The sequence below is a fragment of the Python bivittatus genome, unplaced genomic scaffold, assembly GCF_059951505.1.
Source record: "Python bivittatus isolate LINGU-HERP-01145 unplaced genomic scaffold, Pbiv_v1 ctg000350_np1212, whole genome shotgun sequence".
NCBI lineage: Eukaryota > Metazoa > Chordata > Lepidosauria > Squamata > Pythonidae > Python > Python bivittatus.
Window position 1 is genome coordinate 35,582,017 of NW_028277074.1, and position 26,626 is coordinate 35,608,642.

General features: G+C 38.4%; 1 protein-coding gene across 1 annotated transcript; it reads right to left on the reverse strand.

The window, feature by feature from the left end:
• Positions 1–8,111: 8,111 nt before the first annotated feature.
• LOC112540849 (uncharacterized) lies at positions 8,112–26,624 on the reverse strand. The gene is made up of 3 exons (XM_088144935.1): positions 26,154–26,624; positions 25,529–25,613; positions 8,112–10,152 (listed from the first exon to the last, which is right to left on the reverse strand). Exons 1-3 carry the CDS (start codon positions 26,211–26,213, stop codon positions 9,869–9,871), a joined length of 429 nt encoding a protein of 142 aa, XP_088001061.1. The 5' UTR covers positions 26,214–26,624; the 3' UTR covers positions 8,112–9,868.
• Between the last annotated feature and the right edge of the window lie 2 nt (positions 26,625–26,626).

The window sequence follows — 26,626 nt, forward strand, 5'->3', positions numbered from 1 at the left end:
AGCAATTGAGCCTTGGATGCTTTGCAGGCTTCTGAACTACATTTACATCCACTTCTAACCATTTTTAATTTCAACAGAGGTCTGATTTATCTTATATAACTACATAGTTAGAAAATCATCTTGATTTTTCAAATCTAACTTGTAGATTGCAGCGGCCATCCATCCCCTTGGAAAGTCACCTGTGATGACTTGATTGCAGTGTTTTGGCTTGCAGTATTAGGGCTGCCAGATCTGAGCTGCCAAATTTAGACAATCACAAGATGGCAGCAGAGACACAGAATTTCCTCTATTTCTTTGCTGCCAACTAGTAATTGCTCAGAGTTTTGGAGCCTAGATTTAGTAGACTCACTCAGTACTTTTCACTACTGATTGTCTAGGTCAGACTAGTAGCAAGCTAGTAGTTAGTAGCAAGGCCAAGGAAAGCTGAACATCTTCAGCATGATAATAATATAGTTTTTCCAGGTTAGCTGCAACAGTAGTAGGGCTGAAAATAGAAGTTATTGAAACTGGGATTATTGATGAACTATTTTAATTATTGTGATTTGAATTTTTGGTTTTATTTTATTTTGTCAATTTTACTATGTTTTATTGACTTTTAAAAAATTACTATATAAGCCACCTTGAACATTTGTATGAAGACAGAGTCAGGGTATAAATTCATCAATATATTTTAAAAAATAAATTCAACAATGTCATCACCACTGCATCAGTTTTACCATGTTGTAAAGAAATCTGAAATTCTGAAGGATTCATCTCACAATCAAAAGTATTTTCTTTTCCTTAGTATTTTATTTTCCTTAGTTATCACAGTCAATTTTGTCTATTGATTGCTACAAAAGCTGAAACACAATCTAACAGTGCACAGATAAACAATACTCTAGCTGTCCATGGCTGATCTGAAAAGATAAACAGATCAGACCTGGTTAGTATTTGGACGGGACATTTGGCTGAGTAACCCACTGGGTTACATTGGGAAGTTGGGGAAAAAAAATCAGAAGGTGGCAGAGGCAAAATTGTTTTATATTATTGTGAGGAAACTATAGACTTGTCTACAAAGTCACCAGCAGTTGACCTCAAGCTGAAGATGACTATCTTTACAATAAGGTGAGTTTGTTTCAACTTCCCACTAGATGGCCTAACTTGTACTCAAGAATAACAAGGAAAATATTTATTTCACGAAACTGTAGATCAGACTAACCAAATGGATTTACTGGAGCAATGAAACTGTTGAAAATGAATAACAGCTGTCTCTTATTTTTCCAAAGGGGGGGAAAATCTCCCTGAGTTCTCAGAAGCAATATATTTGTTTTTCTGTGAATATTTTTTTGACTTGTGAAAAGCAAGATGATCGTTTTAGTAGGCTACAACTATTTGAAATAATCTTAGTACATTTTTAAAAGGAGGGTATCTAAATATTGATGATATTTTCTATACATCTTGTTTTCTAATAAGAAAAACAAAGCAAAATACAAGGACCATATGCAAATTCTTAAGCATTTGATGAGCATTATTAAGGAACATTAAATTAGATACCATGTAAGGTAGAAAAGGCACTAAACCAAAATTCCTCATTACTCACATGCTTTTCTGTTTTGCATGTTAGTTATATATTATAGTACCATTGTCTCAATGCTGAGCAGGTGTGCATTTTGCCAATAATATGAAAAACATTATTTCCTGACCATGATTGCAGATATTATTCAGTACACTTATGACCTGTTGTAACTGAATCATAGCTGGTTTTCCATAATTATTATCAATAATAAATATTAATAAGCAGTATATTCATTTAGCAATAAATGGCTAATTGCAAGCTCCTGTGGAAAAATGTGGATTAATTCATATTCATATTTTGTGTTGCTTTGAAGGCAGTGTAGCATATTTTTCTCAAAGTGGAAGTGTTTTATTTACTATAGCTTTGACAAGCTTATCAGTTTTTGTATTGGTGCAGATTAAATTTCAATTAGCTTTTTATTAATGCAATATATTAAGCAGTCTCAGTGTGTGAAGGCGTAGCCATTTCTTTTATTTATATCATTAACCTTTATATATTTCAGAGCTACTATATGTATTATAATATGAGTGTCTTTACCATCTTTATTTGCTGCCACATCATTGCAAACAAAAGTGCGGATCCATGTGAATAAGTTCTAGAAACCTTTTTCAAATTGGACTGCCTTACTTAATACCATCTGCCCAATATGGGGTATTCAGAGATACTCCTGTGTCATCCCTTCACTGGGAGCGGGGGGGGGGGCAAGTTCTTAAAAGGATTCCAAATTGTGATTGTTTTAAAAACTATTATCTTAAAAACATCACCTTTTTGCATTCATGGTGCCAGCACTGATGAAATTGATAATCCAATCAACGTTTCGACAGGATGCCTACGTGCCCGTGCTATCTCCCCACAATGGTAGTTTTATTCCAATAGGTAGTTTTGGCCCTAACCTGAGCAAAGCTCACATCTGAAAGCATATAGAAACATCATGTCTCTTCTAACACCTATCATGTTAGGAAAGCTTTCTATCTTCTGCATCTTCTAAGTCTAAAATGGAATTTTGGGGGTGAATATTTCAAAGTTTTCTGAAAGGTCTTGTCCTCAAATTGTGGGCTTCATCCCACTTTTCATATGGAGAGTTTCTTAAACTTACTAGTTTTAATGTAGTTTGAGCTAGTGCTTGAGTTTATCCCTGTTGAAGTTCCAATGCACACTTTGGCCCCCCTGTTTTCCCCACCACCATCCCTGTGTCTCTGTCAGCCGTCCCTGTCTACATATTCCTTTTGGTGCCTGAAGAGGACTCGGGCAATAGAAAACAACAACAATTCAAAGGATAGGCTCTCATAACAGAAAGCCGTAATGCACTTTGGGTTGGCTTAATGTGTTGTAGATACCCAGTCACTAAATGACAGTGGTTTAGAATGTTTTGGAAACCCAGCCTATGGTGTGTTACTCAGTAAATCATGGCTAAACAAATCCTGGCTTGGTATGTGATTTTGAACTGTCTCCAAATTTATAGAATCCAAATACTGTATCTAGTTTTGCCTGCATTTGCGCTGACAGATTAATGCTGAAATTTATGGTGTAACCAATCTAGTGCTGAATTGTCTGCACTTAATTGAAGATGTTTTGTAGTGTTTTTTCTTTCTTTTCTGGAATCATCTGTCATAGTCTGCGAGTGTTTCTGTGTGATGCTTGGTAAACACAGTGGATTATGCCGGAACAGAAAATAATACTTTCATCTCCTTAAGCAAAAGTATGGCAAAATCCTAAGCATATTTACTTTGATATAAGTAATGATGAATAAAACATTCCACTCAAGAACAGCCACTTTGGGTAGTCTGTGTCAGGACCAAAAGAGGATGCTTGGTCTAGGCACAGATATATATGCTTTGTTTGTGCACAGATTCAGATAATCTGTTTTGGGAACAAGTGTTTTGGGGTGGGCAAAACATGAAAATGACAAGGCCATTCACAGTGGTACACAGGTACTAAAAAGACTGGGAAAGGGGTGGATATGCTGCATTTAAATTCAAGCGCATCCCTGGCCTGCTTCCATACCACATCTTCCCAAACTTCCCAACACCACTTCTGCTAATCTACCCAGATCCTCCCAATCTTCTCCTACCTCCCCTTATCACCTTCCCCCCACCCTCCCATTACTGCTGTTGAATTCAAGCACGGTACATTTAACCAGTTGCTTAATTCCACAAAATATCTACAGATTTAGGATTGCAGTTATATTTTTATATATACCTTTATTAAAAGTAGTATCCTCCAAATGGCTTTATTATTAGATTTGTATCCTGTCTTTCTTCCACTAGTGGCACACAAAGCAGCCTGCCTCCAATTTTCCCCCACAACAGGCTGTATCTGAGGGAGAATGACTGGCCCAAAAGCACTCAGTGAACTTCCATGACTAAGGATGGACCTGGATCACCTTGTCCTTTTCCAACACTTCAGTCACTGCATTAAATTATGCGTGGGGATAATTTTGTTTCAACATGATATTAAATCACATCCATTTAAGCTTTAGTGACAGCACTTAGACAATATTGGCTGATCTCAAAAAAGGCTAAGCAGAGTAGACCTGATTACTATTTGTATGGGAGCCCACCAGAAATCCCAGTGGCGTGTGTGTGTGTGTTTCTATATCTATATTGATATCTATATCTATCTAAAGGCAATAGGAAATCATTTCTGCACAGCTGCTAAAAAAATTACCTGGCATGTCCATGTAGTCACTAGAACTGAGCTTGAATTGATGGAGACTTTAACTTTTAAAGTACATACAGTATGCATAAATAGAGATATTTGATTATTGTATAGAGATTATTGTATCATTGGAAGCATATTGTATTTTTGTTGAAGTTATAGGCATTCATCTACTTGAACCCTAATTAATTTGTATTAATATCTGTTCTACTATTAATGGCTTATCAACAACAAATTAACTAGATAGGAATACTTTGTCACTTCTCATAGTACAGTTCATGGTTGTTACTGATACAGTAGAACTAACTCCTGATACTCCTGTTAGTGTTCTGAGTATCACTGATTGATCAAGCTCCACCCAGTTCACATCAGGAAGTATTCAGTTGTTCATGCATTCCTCAGACACTACTTGGGTCAGGGGCCTTATTTTTCCCTGAGAACAGTTGAAAAAAACAAAGATAAAGAGGAAACTTATCTTCATTGCAATCTACTCATGAGCCTCCAATATGCTTTGATTCCCACTAGTCCAATGCTCAACTATTTTTCCCCCCTGAAACCTGGTTATTTACCCTTCTGTTGCTCCAGTAATAAGAGGAAGGAAGGAAGGTCATGTCTCTGAATGTAAAATATTTATTGTAAGGGTCCATCTAATTATTGTTTCTATTAGTATAATACTATAGACATCAGAGATCAGAGTGCTAAAAACAAGAAATCGAAAGCAAGCATCAATTAATAAAAAAGAAAGGCCGCAGTTGTATTATAAACATAATGGTAGATTTCCCAGTATAAAAATGTCATCATTCTAAATTTAAGGGACTGTTTTATATTATACTAGGATATGAAATACGAGCTTTAATGTGACTAGCAGCCAGAATACACGTACTCGTTGACCAGAGTTGAGATTTCTAACCCTGATCATGCTTTGTCTTATGCTAATGTCTGCATGTTTACTGACTGAGGTCAATGATTGCTTCCCACTATCCTCTTTGACATTAGCAATTCACCAACTCTATTTAAGATATCTTGTTTATTTTGTTTCCAGCTTCCTGTCTTATACCCAGGGGATATACTTATTTCTAGATTAAGCTCTCTTGTGCAAATGAATGTGAACTATAATATTAATTTACAGCACATTCAAAAATAATAATCTACATTTTCCATGGAACCCCCTTTTTTTTTCCAGAGTAAAATTAATGTTATGTTCAGTTATGTACTGAAAAAATTTATAACAGTAAGTGGAAGACTACTCAATCGAATTTCTGACTGAAAATTAGCCCAAACATGTTTTTAGATAGGAATAAGAAAGTAACTGATATAAGGCCTAGATAACAGAAGAAGTATGTTCTCAGTTGTGAGAGGGGCAATACGTGTGTTCTTTTAAAATAAGTACATCTTTTAAAATGCAAACATGATGTGTGGCAAGACTGCAATTAAAAGATTCCAGCTCTTAAGAACTAAATATGACCTTGTTTTTCCATTAGCTTTCACATTTTAAATGGTTTATGGGACAGAGGCACTAGCAATAATAATAAAGATGAAGACACAGAACATCAGTTGAGCAGACAGCTGCTCTGGTGTCATAAGATGATGTATTCAAGAACCAATGACAGTTGAAACAAGCATAACACCCATCTCTCACTGCCAACTTTTCAGCCTCTGTAGCTTTAACAGCAATTTAATAATGCAGGCATCAAGAGCCAATGGATATTTCTTTCCATATGTAAATTGTGTAACTTTCTGATTTCTGATCACAGTCCTACTTAAAAGCACTAGATCACTGAAGACTCTGTTTGTTGTTTCTTCAAGCCTTAATTTACAATCCTATCTGCTAAATACTGGAATGGTTATCCTAACATTCTTCATCTGAAAACATCTGTCTTGAAAATCCTTCTAAAGGTATATGTTAAACCTAAATTATTTTGTGTGTGCTTTTAAATTCTTGTCTTTACCAATATAAGCATTCCGTTAATTAATTAATGAATAGAGGCAAAACAGTGTAACTATTAGAAGAATTTAAGATTGTAAAATAATAAAGAGGGAGACTGGACTTATTAATTCAGCCCTGCCTGGTTTTACACATTATTACATTATTACACGATCATATATTTAAGACGATACGTTGATACAAGTATGTTGTTGTTCAGTTGTTAAGTCGTGTCCGACTCTTCGTGACCCCATGAACCATATCGCGCCAGGCCTTCCTGTCCTTCACTGCCTCCCTGAGTTTGCTCAGTTTCATGCTCATTGCTTCAGTGATGCTATCTAACCATCTCATCCTCTGCCGTCCCCTTCTCCTTTGCCTTCAGTCTTTCCCAGCATCAGGGTCTTTTCCAAAGACTCCTCTCTTCGCATTAGGTGACCAAAGTCTCCGAGCTTGAGCTTCATTATCAATCCTTCCAATGAGCAGTCAGGGTTGATTTCCTTTAAGATTGACTGGTTTGACCTCCTAGCAGTCCAGGGGACTCTTAAGAGTCTTCTCCAGCACCACAGTTTGAAGGCATCAATTCTTCGTCGCTCCGCCTTCTTTATGGTCCCGTTCTCACAGCCATACATTACTACTGGAAAAACCATAGCTTTGACTATGCAGATCTTTGTCAGCAAGGTGATGCCTCTGCTTTTTAATATGCTATCTAGGTTTGCCATAGCTTTCCTCCCAAGGAGCAAGCGTCTCTTAATTTCATGGCTGCAGTCTCCGTCTGCGGTGATCTTGGAGCCCAAATAAATGAAGTCTGTACTGCTTCCATTTCTACCCCTTCTATTTTATTAATGTATCATAAATAAAAGGTTGGAGATATCCAATCCACAGTGCCTCATACACCAGTTTTTCTATGTACTGACTCCTCAATGTATTATACTAGACACAAGGCCTTTGTTCAGCATGGATTCTTTTATGGGTGTGGAGTCCTTTGCATGGAAAGAAATGTGAAGCTCTTTAGTGTAATTAAAGGCATGATTGGGAAAAAAAGTGAGATTGGTAAAACACATTCCCTATGTGATATACATACCCAGAAGATGGAAGAGCATTTGTATAGTGATAGAAATATTTCGTCCTTCCAAAAACAACAGCCTGCAGTGTTTAGAAATTTGTATGCAATGTGGCAGTTGCTTTTTAAATGGAAATCTACTTAAATTATATTAATAGATTTCAAGCTTTTAAGAAATCCTGAGACCAAATTTAGGCATAAGCATCAGGATAAAGTAAAAATCCCCTAGTGACAAAACTATATCCAATGTAACTTACATGATCGTTCCAATGCATTTACATGTATAGTGACTAGTTTGTAGGACCTTGAAGTGTAAGAAGTATGATGATGATGATGGCGACATCAACAATGCATCAAATACCAAACTTGCTTAGAAATCATACCATTTCTCCTAGTAGGCCCCTCTGGAATCCCAGATGTGAGAAGCATGGAATGAATGGTATCCTGCATAGCATTAAAGAATTTTGTTATCAAAATTATCTCAACAAATAGAATAAGGTGTTCAGCCTCTGGTGAATATTTTGGAATATTAGCAGGGGACAACAAATTATTCTTTTCTTTAAAATAAGAATTCAAATAATAAAGTGCTTGAATCCCAAAATGATTTTAGACTTCATTTTTCTCCTATATCATTTGCTTCTACCAGACCTTTAGAAATAGAGCATTGAAGGTGGCATGGAAAAGTGAAGGCACACTTTTTTTTATGGGCCTAAGCTATTGTTTAGATGACTGTTTTTCAAACTTGGCAACTTTAAGTTCAGAATTCTGGGAGTTGAAGTCCACACATCCTAAAGTTGCCAAGTTTGAAAAACACTGGTTTAGATCTTCACTGGTTTTTATTTATTTAAAAATGTTATCTTCTCTCCTTCATGAGATACAATTAAATTAGTACAACATATCTTTTACATTATGTGTTTATTTTGTGTAGAAAAAGACAACATGAAATATTCTGCCCATCAGCTTTGTGAGATCCAACACAATCACTTCATCACATTGATCAGTTAAAACACACTTTAGATTTTCTCCTTCAAGCATCAAAATATCTTGGGTCATCTTTGTTATTGTTGCTTTAACTATTCCAGAACAGTGCTATCCTGAGATTTTAAACTGATATTTCCACTACCTAATGATTTGTTATGAATTATGTTATCAATGTGCACTTTATGATAAAAATAATTTCACAGTTCTTTTCTTGTTTGCAGAACATTTTTTTATCGTAAGTAAAATGAAATGAATGCTCAGAAAATTTGGAAATACACACAAGCAACTATTTTGCGTTAAGCCAAGAAACCTAGGCAACACAAAATTTTGATTCCAAGCTGGACCACCAAATGAGATGCTAAAGATAGCACTAAGACCAGAGCCAAATTAGTTTCTATTTTTAGATTCACCTCCACAACATATAAAGAGCTAAACAAGCAAAAAGAGGAAAGGAATACATCTTAATTTGAGAATTTTTTAAAGCCTTAATGCTGCACAGAATTTATTTCTGAGTGAATATGTATACGGTTATACTAAGTATACAACTCTAAGTACTTATATTTCAACTGTAATTCAATTCATTTCTTGGTCATTACATAGTTGTTACATATATATTTATTACATGCACATTTATCAAATGGTGGGTTTAAAAATAGATCCTCAGAAATTTTCAGGTTTGTTTGACAAATGGAAGTATTTACAGGCCACATCTTAATTTAAAAATTCTGGCATTGGAAGATAAGAGTAATCATAAATATGACTTGTTTGTTATTTTAAGGAACTACAGGATCTGTACAGTACTGAACTGTGCCATAAACTGTTCTTGTTCTGTGTTCATGCTGCCTTGTCTGTAACCTGGTTTAAAAAAGTGCTGTGTGGACTGAGATGTCTTGACAGCAGCTTGCTAAGGGTTCAGGCTACTATGTCTTTCCATTGGACAACTTCTCTGCTGGCTTTTAAGAATCGCACTGGAAGACTTAAGTCTCAGCAGTAGATAGTTCAGGGAAAGAAATACAGACTTTAAAGAATAATCCGACATAGATTCAGATCATGAATACTCTGCAAGTCAGGCAAACATTGTAATAATTAAACCAGTGAGTAACACTTGCAAGAACGGGCACTGCAACAGACTTCTTGAGGAAAATTAAATGTGGGGCCATTTCTGCCTCTGAGAAGTAGCCAATGAAAGTGTAGGGACTGGACTAGAAGAAACTAAAGTGCAGCAAACAAACTGGATAGCAGTGCTTAAGGTGGCAGAAGCTAGAAAACAATCCTGGTGCTTGTATTCACAGAGGAGGGGGTTGAGTTACAGGTGATGTCACCGGTTCCTACCATCCAAAAATGGCAATCACATGACCGCAGGACACTGCAACCAGTCATAAATGTGAGCCGGTTGCCACGTGCCCGAATTGTGATCGCATGACCATGGAGATGGTGCAATGGTTTGGGACGGTCGTAAGTGCGAGTACAGGTTGTAAAGCACTTTTTACGAAGCCGTTGTAAGTTCAAACTGTCATTAAACAAATGGTCGTTAAGTGAGGACTACCTGTATAATGCAAATTATGGCAAATGCATAGGTATTTATATTTTGAAGTCCTATTATCCAGAATTTCAGTGTATGTCTCTTAAGTCCCTACACGTGAATTTGTTGTTGTTGTTCAGTCATTAAGTTGTTGTTGTTGTTCAGTCATTAAGTCCGACTCTTCATGACCCCATGAACCATATCACGCCAGGCCTTCCTGTCCTTCACTGCCTCCCTGAGTTTGCTCAGTTTCATGCTCATTGCTTCAGTGATGCTATCTAACCATCTCATCCTCTGCTGTCCCCTTCTCCTTTTGCCTGCAATCTTTCCCAGCATCAGGGTCTTTTCCAAACAGTCCTCTCTTCGCATTAGGTGACCAAAGTCTCCGAGCTTGAGCTTCATTATCAATCCTTCCAATGAGCAGTCAGGGTTGAATATATGCCTAGTATTACCTTAATAGAAAATTCATATTATAATTTTGTTTACAATGTATATATTTTTCTATTTTCTACAATGTTATTTGGAAAAACAAATTTATTCATTTGTTTAAATACATTTCAGCGTTACCATTGGTATATTACAGCTATTGAGAAATGGGAGTTTCTAGATTTTTGCCATCTCATTTCTTAAAGCTATCTACAAATGTGAAACTATATCTCTAGTTTTTTTCCCCCAGATATCCACAAAATGATGTCAAATTATCAAAATCCAATAATTACGGAGATGTGCTGCAGAGGAGATAGGATCATTTTTCCATGCTCTTATTTCACAATGATAATACATAAACTGTATTAACTGTATAAAATATATAATTGGCTTGTTGTGTCTGAATGTTCTGTCTTCCAGGTTTAAAAGCAATATGAGATTTAGTTCAATTCATTACTAATTTTTTAAAAAAGGTGCTTGTTGCCTTTGGCATTTGAAGAGAGACACAGCTGAAATATTAAACAATTCAACTCAGTAAAAATTAGTCTTTAGTCAAAAACTCTTAATTGTATTTATTTTAGAATTGTAGAGTTATGTTAAGGATCCGTTAACATTCTTCAGCTATATAAACCTTTAGTTAGAACTGAAATTCTGCAACTTATTTTTTAAGAATTAAAATTAACTTCAAGTGCCTGTCTGTAAATCAGATTGCTGCCACAATTCAATGTAGTTAGGAAAAAAATTCTCAAATGTGAAAGTCATGCCATCCTTATGAACTTGGGGGTTCTAACAGTGCCAACTTTTTGACAAATATAACATTCTATTCTAAGTTGCATTTCTATCACTTTTATCATTCAGGGGTTGATGACTCATATGTAAATGTTTGTAACTGATTCCAGTGAAAAGCAGTTGCACCTAACTGCTTTTGTATTAAACAAATCATGTTTTTTGGTCTAGTCTCCCAGTCCCCACCACAATGCCTTTGGACAACTTCCCCGATGCCTACATATATGGCATGTCTCTTGATTTAAGTGTTGTTTACCATAAATAAATAAATGGAAAGCTAGCATGACGCAAAACAAAATATAATCTCAAGCATAATCTGCACTTCCGGCAATGTCCCTGTGCCCCTCTACCTGCCCAGAGGCTTCTTTAGAAAACAAACATGATGGGTGATTGCAGCCCAATGCTTCATTTGGAAGTGCATCCAGCTGCTCGGGGGTGGGGGTGGGGGAAACAGTAAGCTAAGGCGGTAGAAAGCATCCTGAAAGGCTAAGAGAGATGGGTAAGGAACAACTTTTTGTTTGCATTCTAGTACGATGGGTCAAGCCCACTGTGCCAGCTATCTCAACATTCTAACAAGCTCAGCAGTCTAAAAAAGCTGAGATGTCCTGGCTTAAGGCACTGTGTGAGCCAAGGCCACTGTGGCTTGTTTAATAATCTGAACATCTTGTTAGTGATATTTAAATCAGTAACAGTTCATTGGTTTTGCAGTGTAAAAATCAACACATGTAAATTAGTCCTAGCAAGAAATTTAATAAAATGTTATAACTGAGTACTGCCAAACTAAAGGAGTACAGATTCTAAATGTAGAGCTTCTGAGTTTTTGTGTTCGGTGGGATTAATTCTACTTCTGGTTGCAGAGTTTTAAAAGAACTCTGGGAAATGAATTCTGATAGATTTCCTTCTCAGTGGGAAATGCTTGCTCATCACACGATAACTACTGCCTTTATTATGAACATCTGGGAATGCATAAAATCTCAACACCATGTGGTTAATATTTATGTTTAATTCCTCTATAGCCAGTGCAGCTAGATAAGAATGAGTTTTTTTCAAATCCAGTGTGGCCGGTTTTTCCATTCAAATCCAGAATATAGTTACTTTGCCTGTAATTAACATGAATTGATCAGTGTGTAAGAAGCCTTCTTTGAAGGGTGAAGCTTTAGAGTCAGTACCTTTCCTACTGTGCAGAAAGCCCAAGGTCATTTGTGCTTTGTTGATCCATTTGAGGAAGTGAGTCATCAGTATGATATGCAATAGTAAAAATCTTGCAACTAAGTAAATTAAGAATGGTCAGTAATTAGTATAATTTGTCATTCTGTGCAATAAGATTAACGTTGGCCACAGCTACTGAATCTCTGTCTTTCCCTCCCTCCCTTGTCTCCCTGCAAAAATTAAATGTGGTATTCAGTAGTTCCATGCGTATTGTGTTATATTTTTCTGATATATGAACAACATTTAGATAATCATACAAGGACTCAATAAACCCAACATGATGGAGTGGACAGTGATTTAGCCTGTGTTCAGGCTAAAGTGTAAAGTGTTCAAAATACTTCACATATGCTATTTTAAACCTAGTACTCATGGTACAGAAATTACAGCAACTCTAGACAATTGTTAATAAGATCAGAGTATGCATTTCCCACCTCAGTCACAATCCTGATAAAATTCCTTCCATACATTGAAATGGCAGATAATTGTTTCTGTTGCTAATGCAGCCCAAAGGAACTGACTTCAATCTGAACAATGACTGGAGAGAGAAGAATTAGATCTCTCCTCTGCACTGTGCTCTAGTTAGAAGTTGAGAGAGGCTAGATCTAGGTTTAATGAAGGGTGGAACCCTAACTTGACCACAAGCATGTTAACAATGTAATGTAATTGTGTAAAAATTTTCAATACTCTTTGAAAATTTTAACCCTAAATTAAGGTCTTGCTTTCCTTCCTCTTTTTATTTCCTTTATTTTAAAGCAGAGAGCAGAAGTGAGAGATTTCAGGTAATAGCTTGCATTAATTTCACTCAGAGAAACCCTTGTTCTTTTTTTTTTTTTCTGTTTCATAATAGCTTCTACAATAAAATATCCATTTGCAAAAATAAAATTAAAAAATCCTTATTTGTTCTTCCATCATTGGTGTAGATTCATGCCTTCGGGGAAAGAATGACAATTTCTCCCTATATTTCAAGGCTCTGTTGTCATCAGAGGGCAAAGCCATAAGGATGGAAAGAATCTTTTTGCAGAAAAACAACAGGAGGGAAAAACAACAGGAAGTCTACCTGCCCTCATCCTCTCTGGCCTCCCCTGGTGCCAATTAAATACTACAGAGAGCTTTTTTGCAAAAGTGGAAAGAGATGCATGGTAATTGGTTCATATAACTTATCTCATGTGTAGGAATGTATATTAGTTTAAGCTACTTGTACTTCTAGTTCAATACTGCCTGCTCGGAATAACAGCAGCTTCTAGCATAGGTGGCTTCATCTGCCATCCTCTAGATGTACTGGGAAAGCTTTTTCCCATTCTCATTTCCCATCACCTGATCCTTTTAACTTGAAAAGTTCAGGCTCTTCTGCTTTGGGTGGAAGCTTCCATGACTGAATTTGATCAAAAGGGAAGACAATGTGTTTAACCTAGTTACTGATTAGCCACATATTTTTGTGTACCTTAAACTAGGAGTTCTGAAACAGAGGTTTGGACCACAAAAATAATTTGTGTAACTGCCCCTATGAATGCTACTTATTATTTCATTAGGATTATGTTGAAGAAGAAATGAATATCAAATAAAACAATAACAGAATATTGAAACTTTCTAAAATAAAACGTTTTAATTGGAAATAAACCATAGAACAAATTTAACAGCCTACTATTAAATATAAATAATGACATTGCTTAGTTTAGGTCAATTCAGGGATTCTAAAAACTGGGGTGTCGCAAACCCCATGGGCTGTGAGAAATTTGAGGGGGGGTTCCAAATATTTTTGGGCTTAAATGTACAAAGAACTCACTGCTGCTCTGCCTGGACAAACCAGCTGTCAGGCTAGAGGAACATCAGGAGCGTGGTATGACAGGGCACCCGTTTTCTCGGCACCTGTGCATCTGTACAGGCAAGAGGCCCACCCATAGATTACTAAATAGATCATCATTACCATCATTATCTAAAATTTAACACATTAAAAAAAATGGTCCATGATAATGAAAGACACTTAATCCCTCTCTGTATGCTAAATAAATGGGCTGGATTGTCACACACATAGTCCCAACAACCACAGTTAGACCTTGTATGCAGCAACTATGTCTTTAGCTGTCTTGTTAAGCATGACAAACGTAACCTTTGTCATCTCTAATTCAGGCTTCCTGAAATTCACTGGATTGACAATGTAGAATCTGAGATAAATACTGGGCACTGTAGCTTTCCAGTTATGCCCACACGTATTTTCATGTGGATTTACCATATTGATCTTTCAGTACAGTAGTATTTACATTTTTTACAGTCTGTCTATGAATGTCAGATGAGTTTAAGCTTCCTTCCTGAGGAAAGTATGCTTTTATAAACTCTTCTTTGTCTTACCAAGACGAAACAAAATAAAATATTAACAATACTTCAAGAGTTCTGGGCAACCAGCAATCACTGTTTATGTGCAGAAGATTACTAAATGGAATATACGGTAAGATATATCAGGGCATGTGAAATACACTGAGCACATGCAAAAATAGAAATTATGACTTCTCTAGTAAGAGATTGAGCCAGGAAGCTCATGTTTCATTGTTGCAGCTCTCTTTTTTTTACAATCAGCTAGCATAATAATAATAGTAACTACTACTATTACATCCTTTTAACTAACCATCACTTCATCTGTTACATGTTGCCAAAGATTCACTGCAGGGATTGCTGTACTACAAGCTATTTTACATCTGGCACTTTTTTCAGTGTTTTTAATTTTCCCCTTCCAACAACAATGAATGTCAAACTGGAATGCTGAAAAGTACATCTGTGAAAACAAATCTCTATTTTGCTATATCAGTAATAACAGAGTTATCTGGAATTTTCCCAAAAAGCATACAACTCTTCTCAATTATTTTGGGTTTGCAGTATTCTAGAATGGTTCCGATTCTACTGGATAGAAAAAAAATTAAAATAATATTTCAGGAGGTAGATTCTGTGTATTGTCAAAGGCTTTCACGGCCGGCATACGATGACTGGTGTGGGTCTTCCGGGCTGTGTGGCTGTGTTCTGGAAGTTTTGTTTCCTAACAAAGTTTTGTTTCCTAACAAAGTTTTGTTTCCTAACGTTTCGCCAGCACCTGTGACTGGCATCTTCAGAGTGCAGGGGCACAGACAGGAGCAGTTCTCTCTGTGCCCAGGGTGATGTGACCCTTTTGTGGGTATTTATAGAGATCCGAGGGGGGGGGGAAGGGGGGGATTGGAGGTGTGTGGGGGGGGGTTGAGTTACTGAGTGGCTGCTTGTTTTGGTGTCAGAATCTGTGTATCTTCCTGGGGATTAGGCAGGGTTTTTTCTTCTATTGAATTGTTAAAGGAGGGCTTCTGGGGGTGATTAGCAAGTTCATTGTGTGAACTGTTCACATGTCCTGGTGGTTGAGCTGAGTTCGTTGACCTTTTGCAGGCTGTATTTTTCAGGTTTGGTAGCCATAAATAGCCAAATAAAAAATGCCATCAAACCAAGAAAACAACATGCGACTGAAGAAGAAAAACAGCCACCTACCAACAAAGTATTTCTGCCCTACATCAAAGGGGTCACAGACCGCATGGGAAAACTGATGGAAAAACACAATTTCCAAACAATCTTCAGACCCCCAGAAAAGTACAAGAAGTGCTAAAATCAGCAAAAGACAAAAGGGATCCCCTCACCGCCGCAGGAGTATACCGCATACCATGCAGTTGCGGGCAAGTATACATCGGGACCACAAAACGCAGCATCCATACCAGGATAAAAGAACACGAAAGACACTGCAGACTACAGCAACCAGAAAAATCTGCAGTAGCTGAACATGCTCTCAAGCACACTGGACACAAAATCCTATTTGAAAACACAGAGATACTGTACAACACCAACAGCCACTATACCAGGCTATACCGGGAAGCCATTGAGATTCACAAACACCAGCACAGTTTCAATAAAAAAGAGGAGTGTCTAAAAATCAACAAAACCTGGCTACCAATCCTGAAAAATACAGCCTGCAAAAGGTCAACGAACTCAGCTCAACCACCAGGACATGTGAACAGTTCACACAATGAACTTGCTAATCACCCCCAGCAGCCCCCCTTTAACAATTCAATAGAAGAAAAAACCCTGCCTAATCCCCAGGAAGATACACAGATTCTGACACCAAAACAAGCAGCCACTCAGTAACTCAACCCCCCCCACACACCTCCAATCCCCCCTTCCCCCCTCGGATCTCTATAAATACCCACAAAAGGGTCACATCACCCTGGGCACAGAGAGAACTGCTCCTGTCTGTGCCCCTGCACTCTGAAGATGCCAGTCACAGGTGCTGGCGAAACGTTAGGAAACAAAACTTCCAGAACACGGCCACACAGCCCGGAAGACCCACACCAGCCATAGATTCTGTGTAATTAGATGATACATGTAAGGTGTTAAATTTTCTGTGTTACAGCAACAACTTTGTTACAAGAAATAAGAGACTAAGGCAGAAGAAAATCAGAATGCCATTGCAATCAATAATGTTTCATTACTATAAAAACTATAAAAATCAGTTGTTGAATGCAGTTGTTCATGTGGCTTTCTGTTGTCCACTGACCCAAAGACCAAGTGATGGAGAAGGCAATACTTTCTTACATGGACCTGTAGTGGGATCCTTTAACTTTAGTGAAAGGCGGGTTTATACAACTGATGACCAGATACATTTACACCTTTATGTATTTTGTCTACCCAATTGTCCTTGGCAAGATTTTTTCTTACTTGCCTAACCTACAGCCCTAAGTGATTGCTAGTACTGGGGTTTATCAGGGATCATGATTACTAACTAGTTTCTGATTTGGTGCATCATCAATGCATTTCTTGCAATGAATAAGCAAGTAAAACGTACATCAGGCTAATTGTTTCTTGCAGCAAAAGAACAAGAGCTGGCTCTGAAGTATTCTGATCTACTGATCTGATTTCATGATCAATAATTGGTTTGGAGAAGTGACTCTATTACTGGCTCTACTCTGATTTATTTGAAACAATAGCAATGTTGATGTTTTCCTTTAAATCATAGCTCTGCAAAACTTGTCAGTCATTAATTTCCCCACTGGTTGGAACTCTTCCTCATTGTGCCACCCAGCTCCTGGGCTCAATTACTTTCTTCTCTTTCCTCTACCTCACAAGGGTTCAGTATCTGTTCCTGACGCTTGTCTTTACGCTGTTCATAACCTACCGTATTTTTCCGACTATAAGACGATACTTTTTTCTAAAATCCTTACCCTAAAAACTGAAGGGCGTCTTATTCAAGGAAGTCAGCTGAAAATCACGCGGTTCCAAGCTGCCCATACTTTGTTTCTGCAGAGAGGCTTCCTCCTATTGCTAGCCTCCAATCATGAGTGAAATAGCTTGTCTCCCAAACAGCCTTCCTCCAATCACGAGGCTGATGTAACTGACATCAGCTGATGCTGAACAAACCAATTGGAGGAAGGCTGTTTGCAGAGACAAGCAGTTTCACTCGTGCTTGAATGTAATCAGTTAAGCAAAAGAGCCTGGAAATAGAGCTGCAGAGAGATGGTTTGGACCTCCTCCCACCGAGTGTATCAGGTCAATGTTAACTAATTACTAAATAAAAATGTGTTCTGCACTATCTTTAAAATATTGATTTCTTAATTTTGGGCTGGAAAAGTAGGGGTCATCTTGTACATGGGGGCGTCTTATTGTCGGAAAAATACGGTATTTCACCCATCATGACATGGAACCATGCTTAGAGGTTCTGGGCAATTGCCTTGCTGCAAAATTGCCAATGTGCTACCATTTAACCTTCAAAACACACAGAAACTTTAAAATGCCACAGAGAATGGTGGTTTGGCACCCAAGGAAGTTTTCTTGGAATGTCAATACTTTTGTTTACATTTTTTACAATTCATCTTGTGGCTACTCAGATTTTCTTTTTTGGCAAGCCACTAGACAAATACACTGAAATACATTTTATACGTGATGTCCTGAAACATGTTTGTCATTGGCTATGAAAATCTAAGTTCAACTTCAATGGATAGCTTCAGCACAGAGACTGAATTCTTGTATGCAACTATCATTAAATTCATTAAACCATCCAAAACTGCCTCTGCCAGCACATACAGTACATCAGCAAGATCCCTGTCTCTCTTAGCTAATATGAGCTACAAACCCTCCTGGAGAGACACATAGGCCATATTAACACATGCTTAATCAGCTTGGTGATAGACTTAATGGCTGCATTTACACAAGCAAAGCTTGGTTATTTTTAATCATGGGGTTGGGCTTTGGGGGAGGGCATTAGTGTTTTATACAGGCTCAACCATTTGGTTAGTTTATGACTGTATATATTCTGTGAACTTAGTATCCATATTAAGCCTGTTGTCCAAATTCTGAAAGATGATTGCAACTCTCTCCTACTCCTACACCCCTGCCACCCACCCATCCACCACAAAGCCCATGTTAGCGCTGCACTTTATAGCTTAGCTGGCCAGGCAGAGCTAGATCAGTTCTGCTCTTCCCCAAGCTAGATTTCTGTGATGAACTCCTGTTCAGCTATTTTAAGACTATTAAAAAGTTTGCCGGAGACTTGTTAAGAATCACCACATCTAGAATGCTTCCTAATATACTATCAAAAACTTAATGACAACAGTGTGGCATACAGTTTCTAGGCTTTGGACACCAATGCATGATTGCAACATCATTGCTGCTACATGTTGGTATGCCTCTACCACCACAATATAGCAGTTCTCTCCCCAGCAACTGTCTACCTGCTTCCATTGAACTTCTTGACACCTGGAGCTTTTCTTAGAAATTTCCTCAGTAAAAATTTTCAGTAAAAAGCTCAAAGAATGCCTGACATTGTTGATGTGTATTTCTTCATAAGACTTTCCAAGGAATTAAATATTGCTCCTTAACAGAGAGAGAGAGAGAGAGAGTGTATACACACACACAGACACACACACACAGCCTTAACCAGTGAGTTTTTTAAGTTCCTCTCCTGAGAATTGTATTTTCTCCCTCAGAAAATAAGTGTCCAACAGTTCTTGCTTTAATTTGCTTGATTTTGAAATTAAGCAGATAAATGTCTCTCACTCTACCTATTACAGGCATTTTTTCCTGCTGAAACATCATGCTTTTCTAGTAGTTATAAGACTAGGTGTAAGAATAATTGTATTCTTGAAATAAAATTTGGGGATCTCTCCTTTTCTGGTATTCTATTCCTTTGTTGGTATTAGTGTTTCCTGGTTACCAATGTCTTTAGAATCAAATCTGAAAGGAATCACTGCATCCCATTAAACATATTTATAATATTTTAAGTACTTCCCCTTGATTGTGCTTTGCATTCTCTGGGTAACTGTTCCACAGTTGACCCTGAGCTACAGTGGAACCTCGGGTTACGAACGCTTCTGTTAACGAACTTTTCGGGTTACGACCAGCTCCGGCCGCAAAATTTTGCTTCGGTTTGTGAACTCCGCCTCGGGGTACGAACAGGATACGCGGCCATTTTCCCTGCTGACACGCGGTCGCGGCTTCCTGTGGGCGAGATCACAGTAGCAAGGAGACGTTCGGTGAGGCTTGTGGTGTGTTTCATGGCGTTTTGGAAGGTTTTTGGTGTGCTTGTTAGCATGGCTCCAAAGAAACTGCAGAGCAGAAAATTTGCTTCGGGTTGGGACCAATTCGGGTCGCGACCAGAGTCATGGAACGAATTAAGTTCGTAACCCGAGGTACCACTGTAGTTTCCTACTAAACCTTTTGGCAGTTTCTCCCAAAGAGCACTGCTGCTACTGCTATTTTCTCATACACATGCTATTATTACAAACTGCACTTCTGGAAGAGAAAGTGAAGAAGAGAAGACATTTTTTTCCAGCAGACCATTAGTGTCAGGGCTGCTTTTCCTCCAAACAAAGCCTACTTAAGCCTGCTTATTTAAAAGCATGTTTATCATTATTTGCATCCCATTATATATAAAAATACTCCAAATACTGGGGAAGTGATCCTGTATTGTTATTATGTGATAAGAGCTGGAAATGCCAGCACTGCTCTAAGATTCAATCCCTTATCATTTCTATTTATCCTGGTGGAGGAAGATGAAGAAAATCAGAGAAACAGTCTCACCCTTTTGTCTGTCTATGACTTAATCGTCTACTTTCAACAGTGGTGAGGGGAGATACATTACATGGTTCTATAGCTACTAAACCAAGCTCATTGTACAGAAATCCTTGAATGGTCTTCCTTCTGGGGACTCTCCAGATCGGGACTACTGTCTCAGTTATTCTCAGCCAGCTTAGACAACCATGCTATCTGAGGATGTTTGGAGGACTCTATAATTTAATATATCTGTATGGCACTAACTTGGAGAAGTCTGCTCTGGGCTTACATGTGAAAGTCAAAGATACCTGTATGTTTTTCCCTGCAGTGAGAAACATTTCAGATTTCAAGGGGGGGGGGGACTTTATTGTGAACAGATACAAATCTTTATTATGGACAGTAAACATGGATTTATTTTCTGTAATTCACCTTTGTCCACTTGATATGGATCTTCATTCATTCAAGGCTTATATAGGAATTGCCCAGCAATTTCATTACAAAGAGATAAATTCTGCACTTGATTAAATCCATGAATGCAGTAGTTTTAAACAAGGGAACAAAAGTATTAACACAGACTAAGCAGAAGAATGCTTGCCACATTATTTATATATGTAGCCCATAATAGGAAGAGAATGTGTTAAGGGAGCTGATTTGGCTCACATGTTGCCATGAACATACCTAACCGTATTCTTGAAATAATATTTGGCTTTATAGACATAGTAAATAGATTTTTTTCTCACAAAGCAAATGAGAAACAAAGCTCAGTTAAAGGAATTCAAACAATTTCATTTTTACATTAGGATAAGTAGATGCTCCAAAAGGAACATCTTTCTTTTAAACTATAGCTTACTAGGGCTAGGTTCAAGAATCATTTTTCAGTGGTACAGTATATGGAATAACAATTCCACAGGCAATGAGTAGAGGAAGACAATGCACATCCAAGGCATTTTGTTCCCTGTATGGTCTTTGGAAATGTGACTGGTCACTCACCTCTCCTAGAATATGCTGACATGCATATTAATTTATTACCTTTGTTTCCTTGTATGTGACCTGTCTGATAAGAGATAATAGAGGGGCTTTTATTTCTTCCTACATTTCTGCCATTTCTACTTCCTTTGAAGTAAAACTTAAAATGTTACCACAGGGATCATCATCAATCTGGCCTGTTTGATAAAAGGTAGTGATAATGGCCATGGCCATGTTTGCAGTAGATGTTGCTTTGGTTTGGTATTGTCTCTGAATTCCAGTCCTGCTATACCACCTGGGATAGTTGTATGCCTATAGATGCAGGTAAGAGAATGGGAAGGTGGTAACCTAGAAGCCCAAAATTTGATTGGAGAAATGATTTATGCTGGTGGACCTGCATGGGCCCTGGATTGGAATTAGTATCTGAGAACAGGATACTGATGTTTACAGACATCAACACTTTGCTTAACTGTAGACAGTAAGAGGGAAGTTCATCATCAGTTAAAGGTAACTGGTTTATTGTTGGTGGTAAAACACCAGTTCCCACAGAGTGGCCCAAAAGAACTTCATGCAGGGTCAATCCAGTGGTCCTGTTAAGATGGCTGTGCATGGAGTAGGGAAGAATATTAGACTGGAATGTATACTAAAGTGAGGGACCATTCCTTTATCAACTTCTTGGTCATAGTACCAATGTTGGCTTTCCTGCAAGGGCAAACTTCAGACTGTTAAACATGCAGATAAGAACATATAACCTTGGGCAGGTGGCATTTCAATGTTCTTTCAGAAAAGGGAGGGTCAATAGGGGAGGCTGTAAAGGTTTCTTAATCTTATATTGTGATGGAATACCTAACAGAAGAGATCTTTTGACTACAGAAGAGAGTTTTGAATCCAGGGGAGGTAAAAAGCACAAAATTCCACAAGAATGACTGGAACTCTACTTTATTGATATAGGCTGTAGTAACAGAATTTTTAAGTCCAGCTATATTCTCCCTCTGTCCCTCCCTCCCTTCCATACTCAAAAGAGTTAAGGTGGGACTAATCTGGGTTTCTTTCTAATGTCTTCTTCCTATACTGAACTTAAATCATATTTTTCTAACTGGTATCACATCATTTCTCCAAAGTTTTCTCTACAAGCATAATTAGTTTGGTAGGCTTTCAAGATTCTGTTATGTTACCCTACTAGCAAAAAGAATCTTTTCAGAAATCCCAGTTCTTGTTCCCTGAGCACGCCAGCCTTGCAGGTTTGACAGCTGTAGACATTCGTGACAAGTCTGGACCACTTGTGGTAATAATAGGTGTGATCCAGGTGCCCAATATTTTTCAGTTTCATTTCATATCTCCCTTTTGCCCTTGTTTCTATCTGAATGGAGAAAAAGGAGGGAGCAAGGAAATGATCATTTGGAACCTGAAGAGCTCCATAGGGGTCAAGAAGGCACCTGAATTCAGTTCTTACAGGCTAGGTCCACTTTCTGAGCAGACAACACAGGAGATAATTGAAGAAACAAAAAGCAGTCTATAGAAAAACCTCAGGAGACTGGAGTACAGCATATTCAGCACAAGAAATAGCAAGCTCATGGCTTTTTAATATAATGGCAGCAACAGCAGAGGGCAGAAGGCTAGCATCAAGTAAAGGGAAAGAAAGCCAGCATTCTGAATTGGAGAACCTGAGGATGAGAGAACCCCACAGTTTTGCCAAAGTTGGCTCCATAGTTATGTGCAATGCCAAAACAATAATAACTGTCAGTATAAATATTAATAGAGACACCAGAGGCTAAAAGGCAAGCTCAGGTCACAATGTATAACACAGCGACTTGATAAGAGATGGAAGGAGGCAGAGAACCACATTTAACACAGGAAAAAAGAGTACGTACTGCATATCCAGAAACACTCCCATCAGTGATATGGTAAGACCCATCAGTATAAAATTCAAAATCAGCATTTGCAGTAGGGATTTCCTGAATATCAGGACAAAGGCGAAGTTGAGCTGCAGTTTACAGAAGATCATCATGATTGGAAAAACATTCAGCAAGAGACAGGGTTGAAAGGGAGGAGGGTTCAAGGGAGGAAATACGAGTGACAGTAACATTGGAAGAGCTCAATAGTGCTACTTCCAATTTGCTCAAATAATAGCACTGAAGTGTGATTTTGAACTAGATATTATTAGACTGTACTCTCCTCCTTCTGGTGTGGATTTTTGACACTAAGGTTGGAAATCTTATAGAGACTGGAAGCATGTACCAAAATACAATGGTACCTCAGTTCATGAACTTAATTTGTTCCACGATTCTGGTTGCGAACCGAATCAAATTTCCCCATAAGGTTCAATGTAAATAAGGTTAATCCGTTCTGACCCCTACGAATGTGGTCGCCAACAGAATTGGTCGCAAACCGAATCAAATTTCCCCATAAGATTCAATGTAAATAAGGTTAATCCATTCTGACCCCTACGAACGTGGTCGCCAACCAAATCAAATTTTCCCATAAGGTTCAATGTAAATAAGGTTAATCCATTCTGAACCGTATGTTTTTTTTTAACCCCAAAAATATGAAACAAAGTACAGAACAGTACAGTACGAAGAGACAGAGACCTTGCTTGAGGCGACACCGAAAAGCTTCACAGCAAGTGTCTGTCTGCAACCACGATCTCACCTAGAGGAAGCCACGACCACGTGTCAGAGCAGGGAAGATGGCCGCAGGTCGTGTTTGTCACCCGATGCGGAGTTCACGAACGGAAGCAAAAATTTGCGAACACTGCTGTTCGCGAACCGAATTCGTGAACTGAGGTATTATTGTACCTAATTGTTTTAGTTCAGTAAATTTAGTTTAGGGAATTGCAAAATCATATTATACAGGACACAAGTTGTCCATGGGACATGGGAGTTTCAAATCTGACATCAGCACCCAAAATCTGATGCATAGGATACTAATTCACCCAATCGTCATCAGGATATTTCTGAGAAGGACAATAGTGCTGGGGGAGATCAGCATCACACAAAGCTGGTGGTACAGGAGGAATTGGGGATAGAAGGTTGCATAATTAGCTCCTGCTGCATAAGCTGGTGGAGGTGGCCAAGTAGTAGAACTTAAAATGTCCTCTGCAGGAGAACATTTTATTGGATTATCTGCACCAGTGGATAATTAAGGATACGGTACATGCATCTCAGTGGCACTGTAGAAGGTGCTGTCCAACAATTTTATTTTAGTAATGTTTTAAATTAAGGTTTTATGTGTTTATATATTTTATGTTCTAATGTTGTTGTGAATCACCCAGAGTTCCCCCATTGGGGGGAGATGGGCAGTTGAAAAATGTAATAAATAAATAAATAAATAAATAAGTATGTATGTATGTATGTATATATATTCAGGTAGTTTAACTACCTGTTTCTTTAATTTCTCATTAATTTTCTGCAGATTCCTTATATGAGACCATTTGTTTTATGTGCTTCCTCTGTCCACAAATTATAACATCCCTGCAAACATTCATCTATTTTCTTCTATTCTAAAAATCCTTTAAGATACAGATTTTTGCCAATATAAAAAGTTTCCTTATTAGGAAATTGCCCAATTGGATCTTAATGCATCCATACATTCCATTTAGATGTATTTTTTCATATGATGAGATCCATAAGTTATTGTGTATTGTGGAGTCCTTGGGGTTCTCTGAACTTGGCTGTTTTCTTGCAGACATTTTGTTATCCAGCTAGGTAACATCTTCAGTGCTAGAAAGGAGAGGGACTTGCTCTCTGTTTATATATAGTAGCTTGCCCTGCCAGCGTTGGTGGGGATGTGGTTTCTTCCTTGGTAGTTCTTTGATTAGGCTGCTGTTTACTGCTTGATTGTGGATATTAGGTTGGGCTCCTCTTAGAAAATCTGGAACCACCTGACCATGTGAGCTCCTACCAGCTCCTATCCTCTCACTAACTGTCTTGATTGTAAAAGGGATGGGGTCTCTAGATCTCAGCCAGGACACTTACCTTCTTTACATAATTATCTTTACGAAGCTGGGACTGTAGTAGAGCTCAGCAAGGGCAAGCCAGATCCCATTTCCCCAACTACACTGGTTCCGATTTTACTGCTGATGCCAAATTGTTGTGGAATAACAATTTGCACCCAGTAAGTAGAGAATGCCAACAGGTAAACTTTATTTAGCAATGATTGCTTGATCTATCCTGCAGGAACACATACCAGCATTGGGAGGGTTGTGTACTAACAAACTTGCATAGCACAATGTATCCATTCTCATTGGTTTAATATATGATGTTGCTTTCCACAGTTAAACTTTACATTTTTTTTTTTGCACATTCAAAGAACGTTAGTTCCCTATATGGTATCTTAAAACACTGAAACGTCATTTTCCAATCCTAGAATAACATGGCATGGATGCTAATTTATTACCTTCCCTTCCTTGCTTGCGACCTCTCTGCTTAGAGATAAAGGAGAAGGCCTTTATTTCTCCCAGAAGAGATTGCCTTTGGTATATCTGAAACAAACAAACAAACAAACAAACAAACAAAAACTTCTAAGCACATGCAGAGTACTTATCAGCAGTGAGGGAGTAAGTAAATTCCCTTTACATACATATTTCTGAGAAGGATGGAAGATCTTGCAAGCCCGACTTGCTTAGAAAGTAAGTCTAAGTTCTCTGCCACCTCTCACTTTAGAAATCAAGCATTGGTGAAAAGAAGCAATTTAAAGCTGTTACTTTCAAAACTAATAAATAGTGGAAAAGAGAGCATTTGAATGTTACCTTCTGAGGTACTTTCTACCATTACCTTAACATTCATACCTTACCTTCTACATTCAGAGAATGTTATTTCTCTGTCTCCACCTTTGATAACAAACGTTCATCTAGCTCATTCATACCCACAAAATACTGTGTGTATGTGTCTGTGTTTTCAGAAAAAACGAAAACCAGAAAAGCCAAAGATGAGAGGAAGAAGGAAGACAACAGAGACACACAGAATCGGCAATGAAATTCAGCTCAGTCAAACCCTGGCCCGAAATAATGCAAACTACTTACTGTACTGAATCCCAGAGCTGTGGGATAGCGACCTGATAACAAAATACACCACAGCCCCATTGCGCAATCTCAAAGCGAGCGGGCGCTCGGAGTTGCGCAGCCCCGGGGCGTCTGCTTCAGTCATTGCGGACAACGTGCCGAGGTGGAGCGTGGGGACTCCAGAAAGGTCAAGCTTGGAGGGAGGGCCTGAGGCACGGAGGAGGGGGTAGCACTCGCCTTCTCCTGCCAAATTAGGCTGCGGGCGCGGAATAACTTAGCAATAGTAACAGAGGCTGCCGGAAGGCACGCGTGGGGCAACCCAGCCCATGGACTAGAGCCGAGCGGCAAGTCCCGCGGGAGGGGACGCCTGTGGCAGGCGCTGCCAGAGCAGAGCAGAGCAGAGCAGGGGAGCGAGGTGCCTCCGAGGGGTGGACCCAGGCAGTGGTTCGCGGGACGGCTGGAGTGAAACTCAAGCGGCGCGTCCTCTAGCCTGC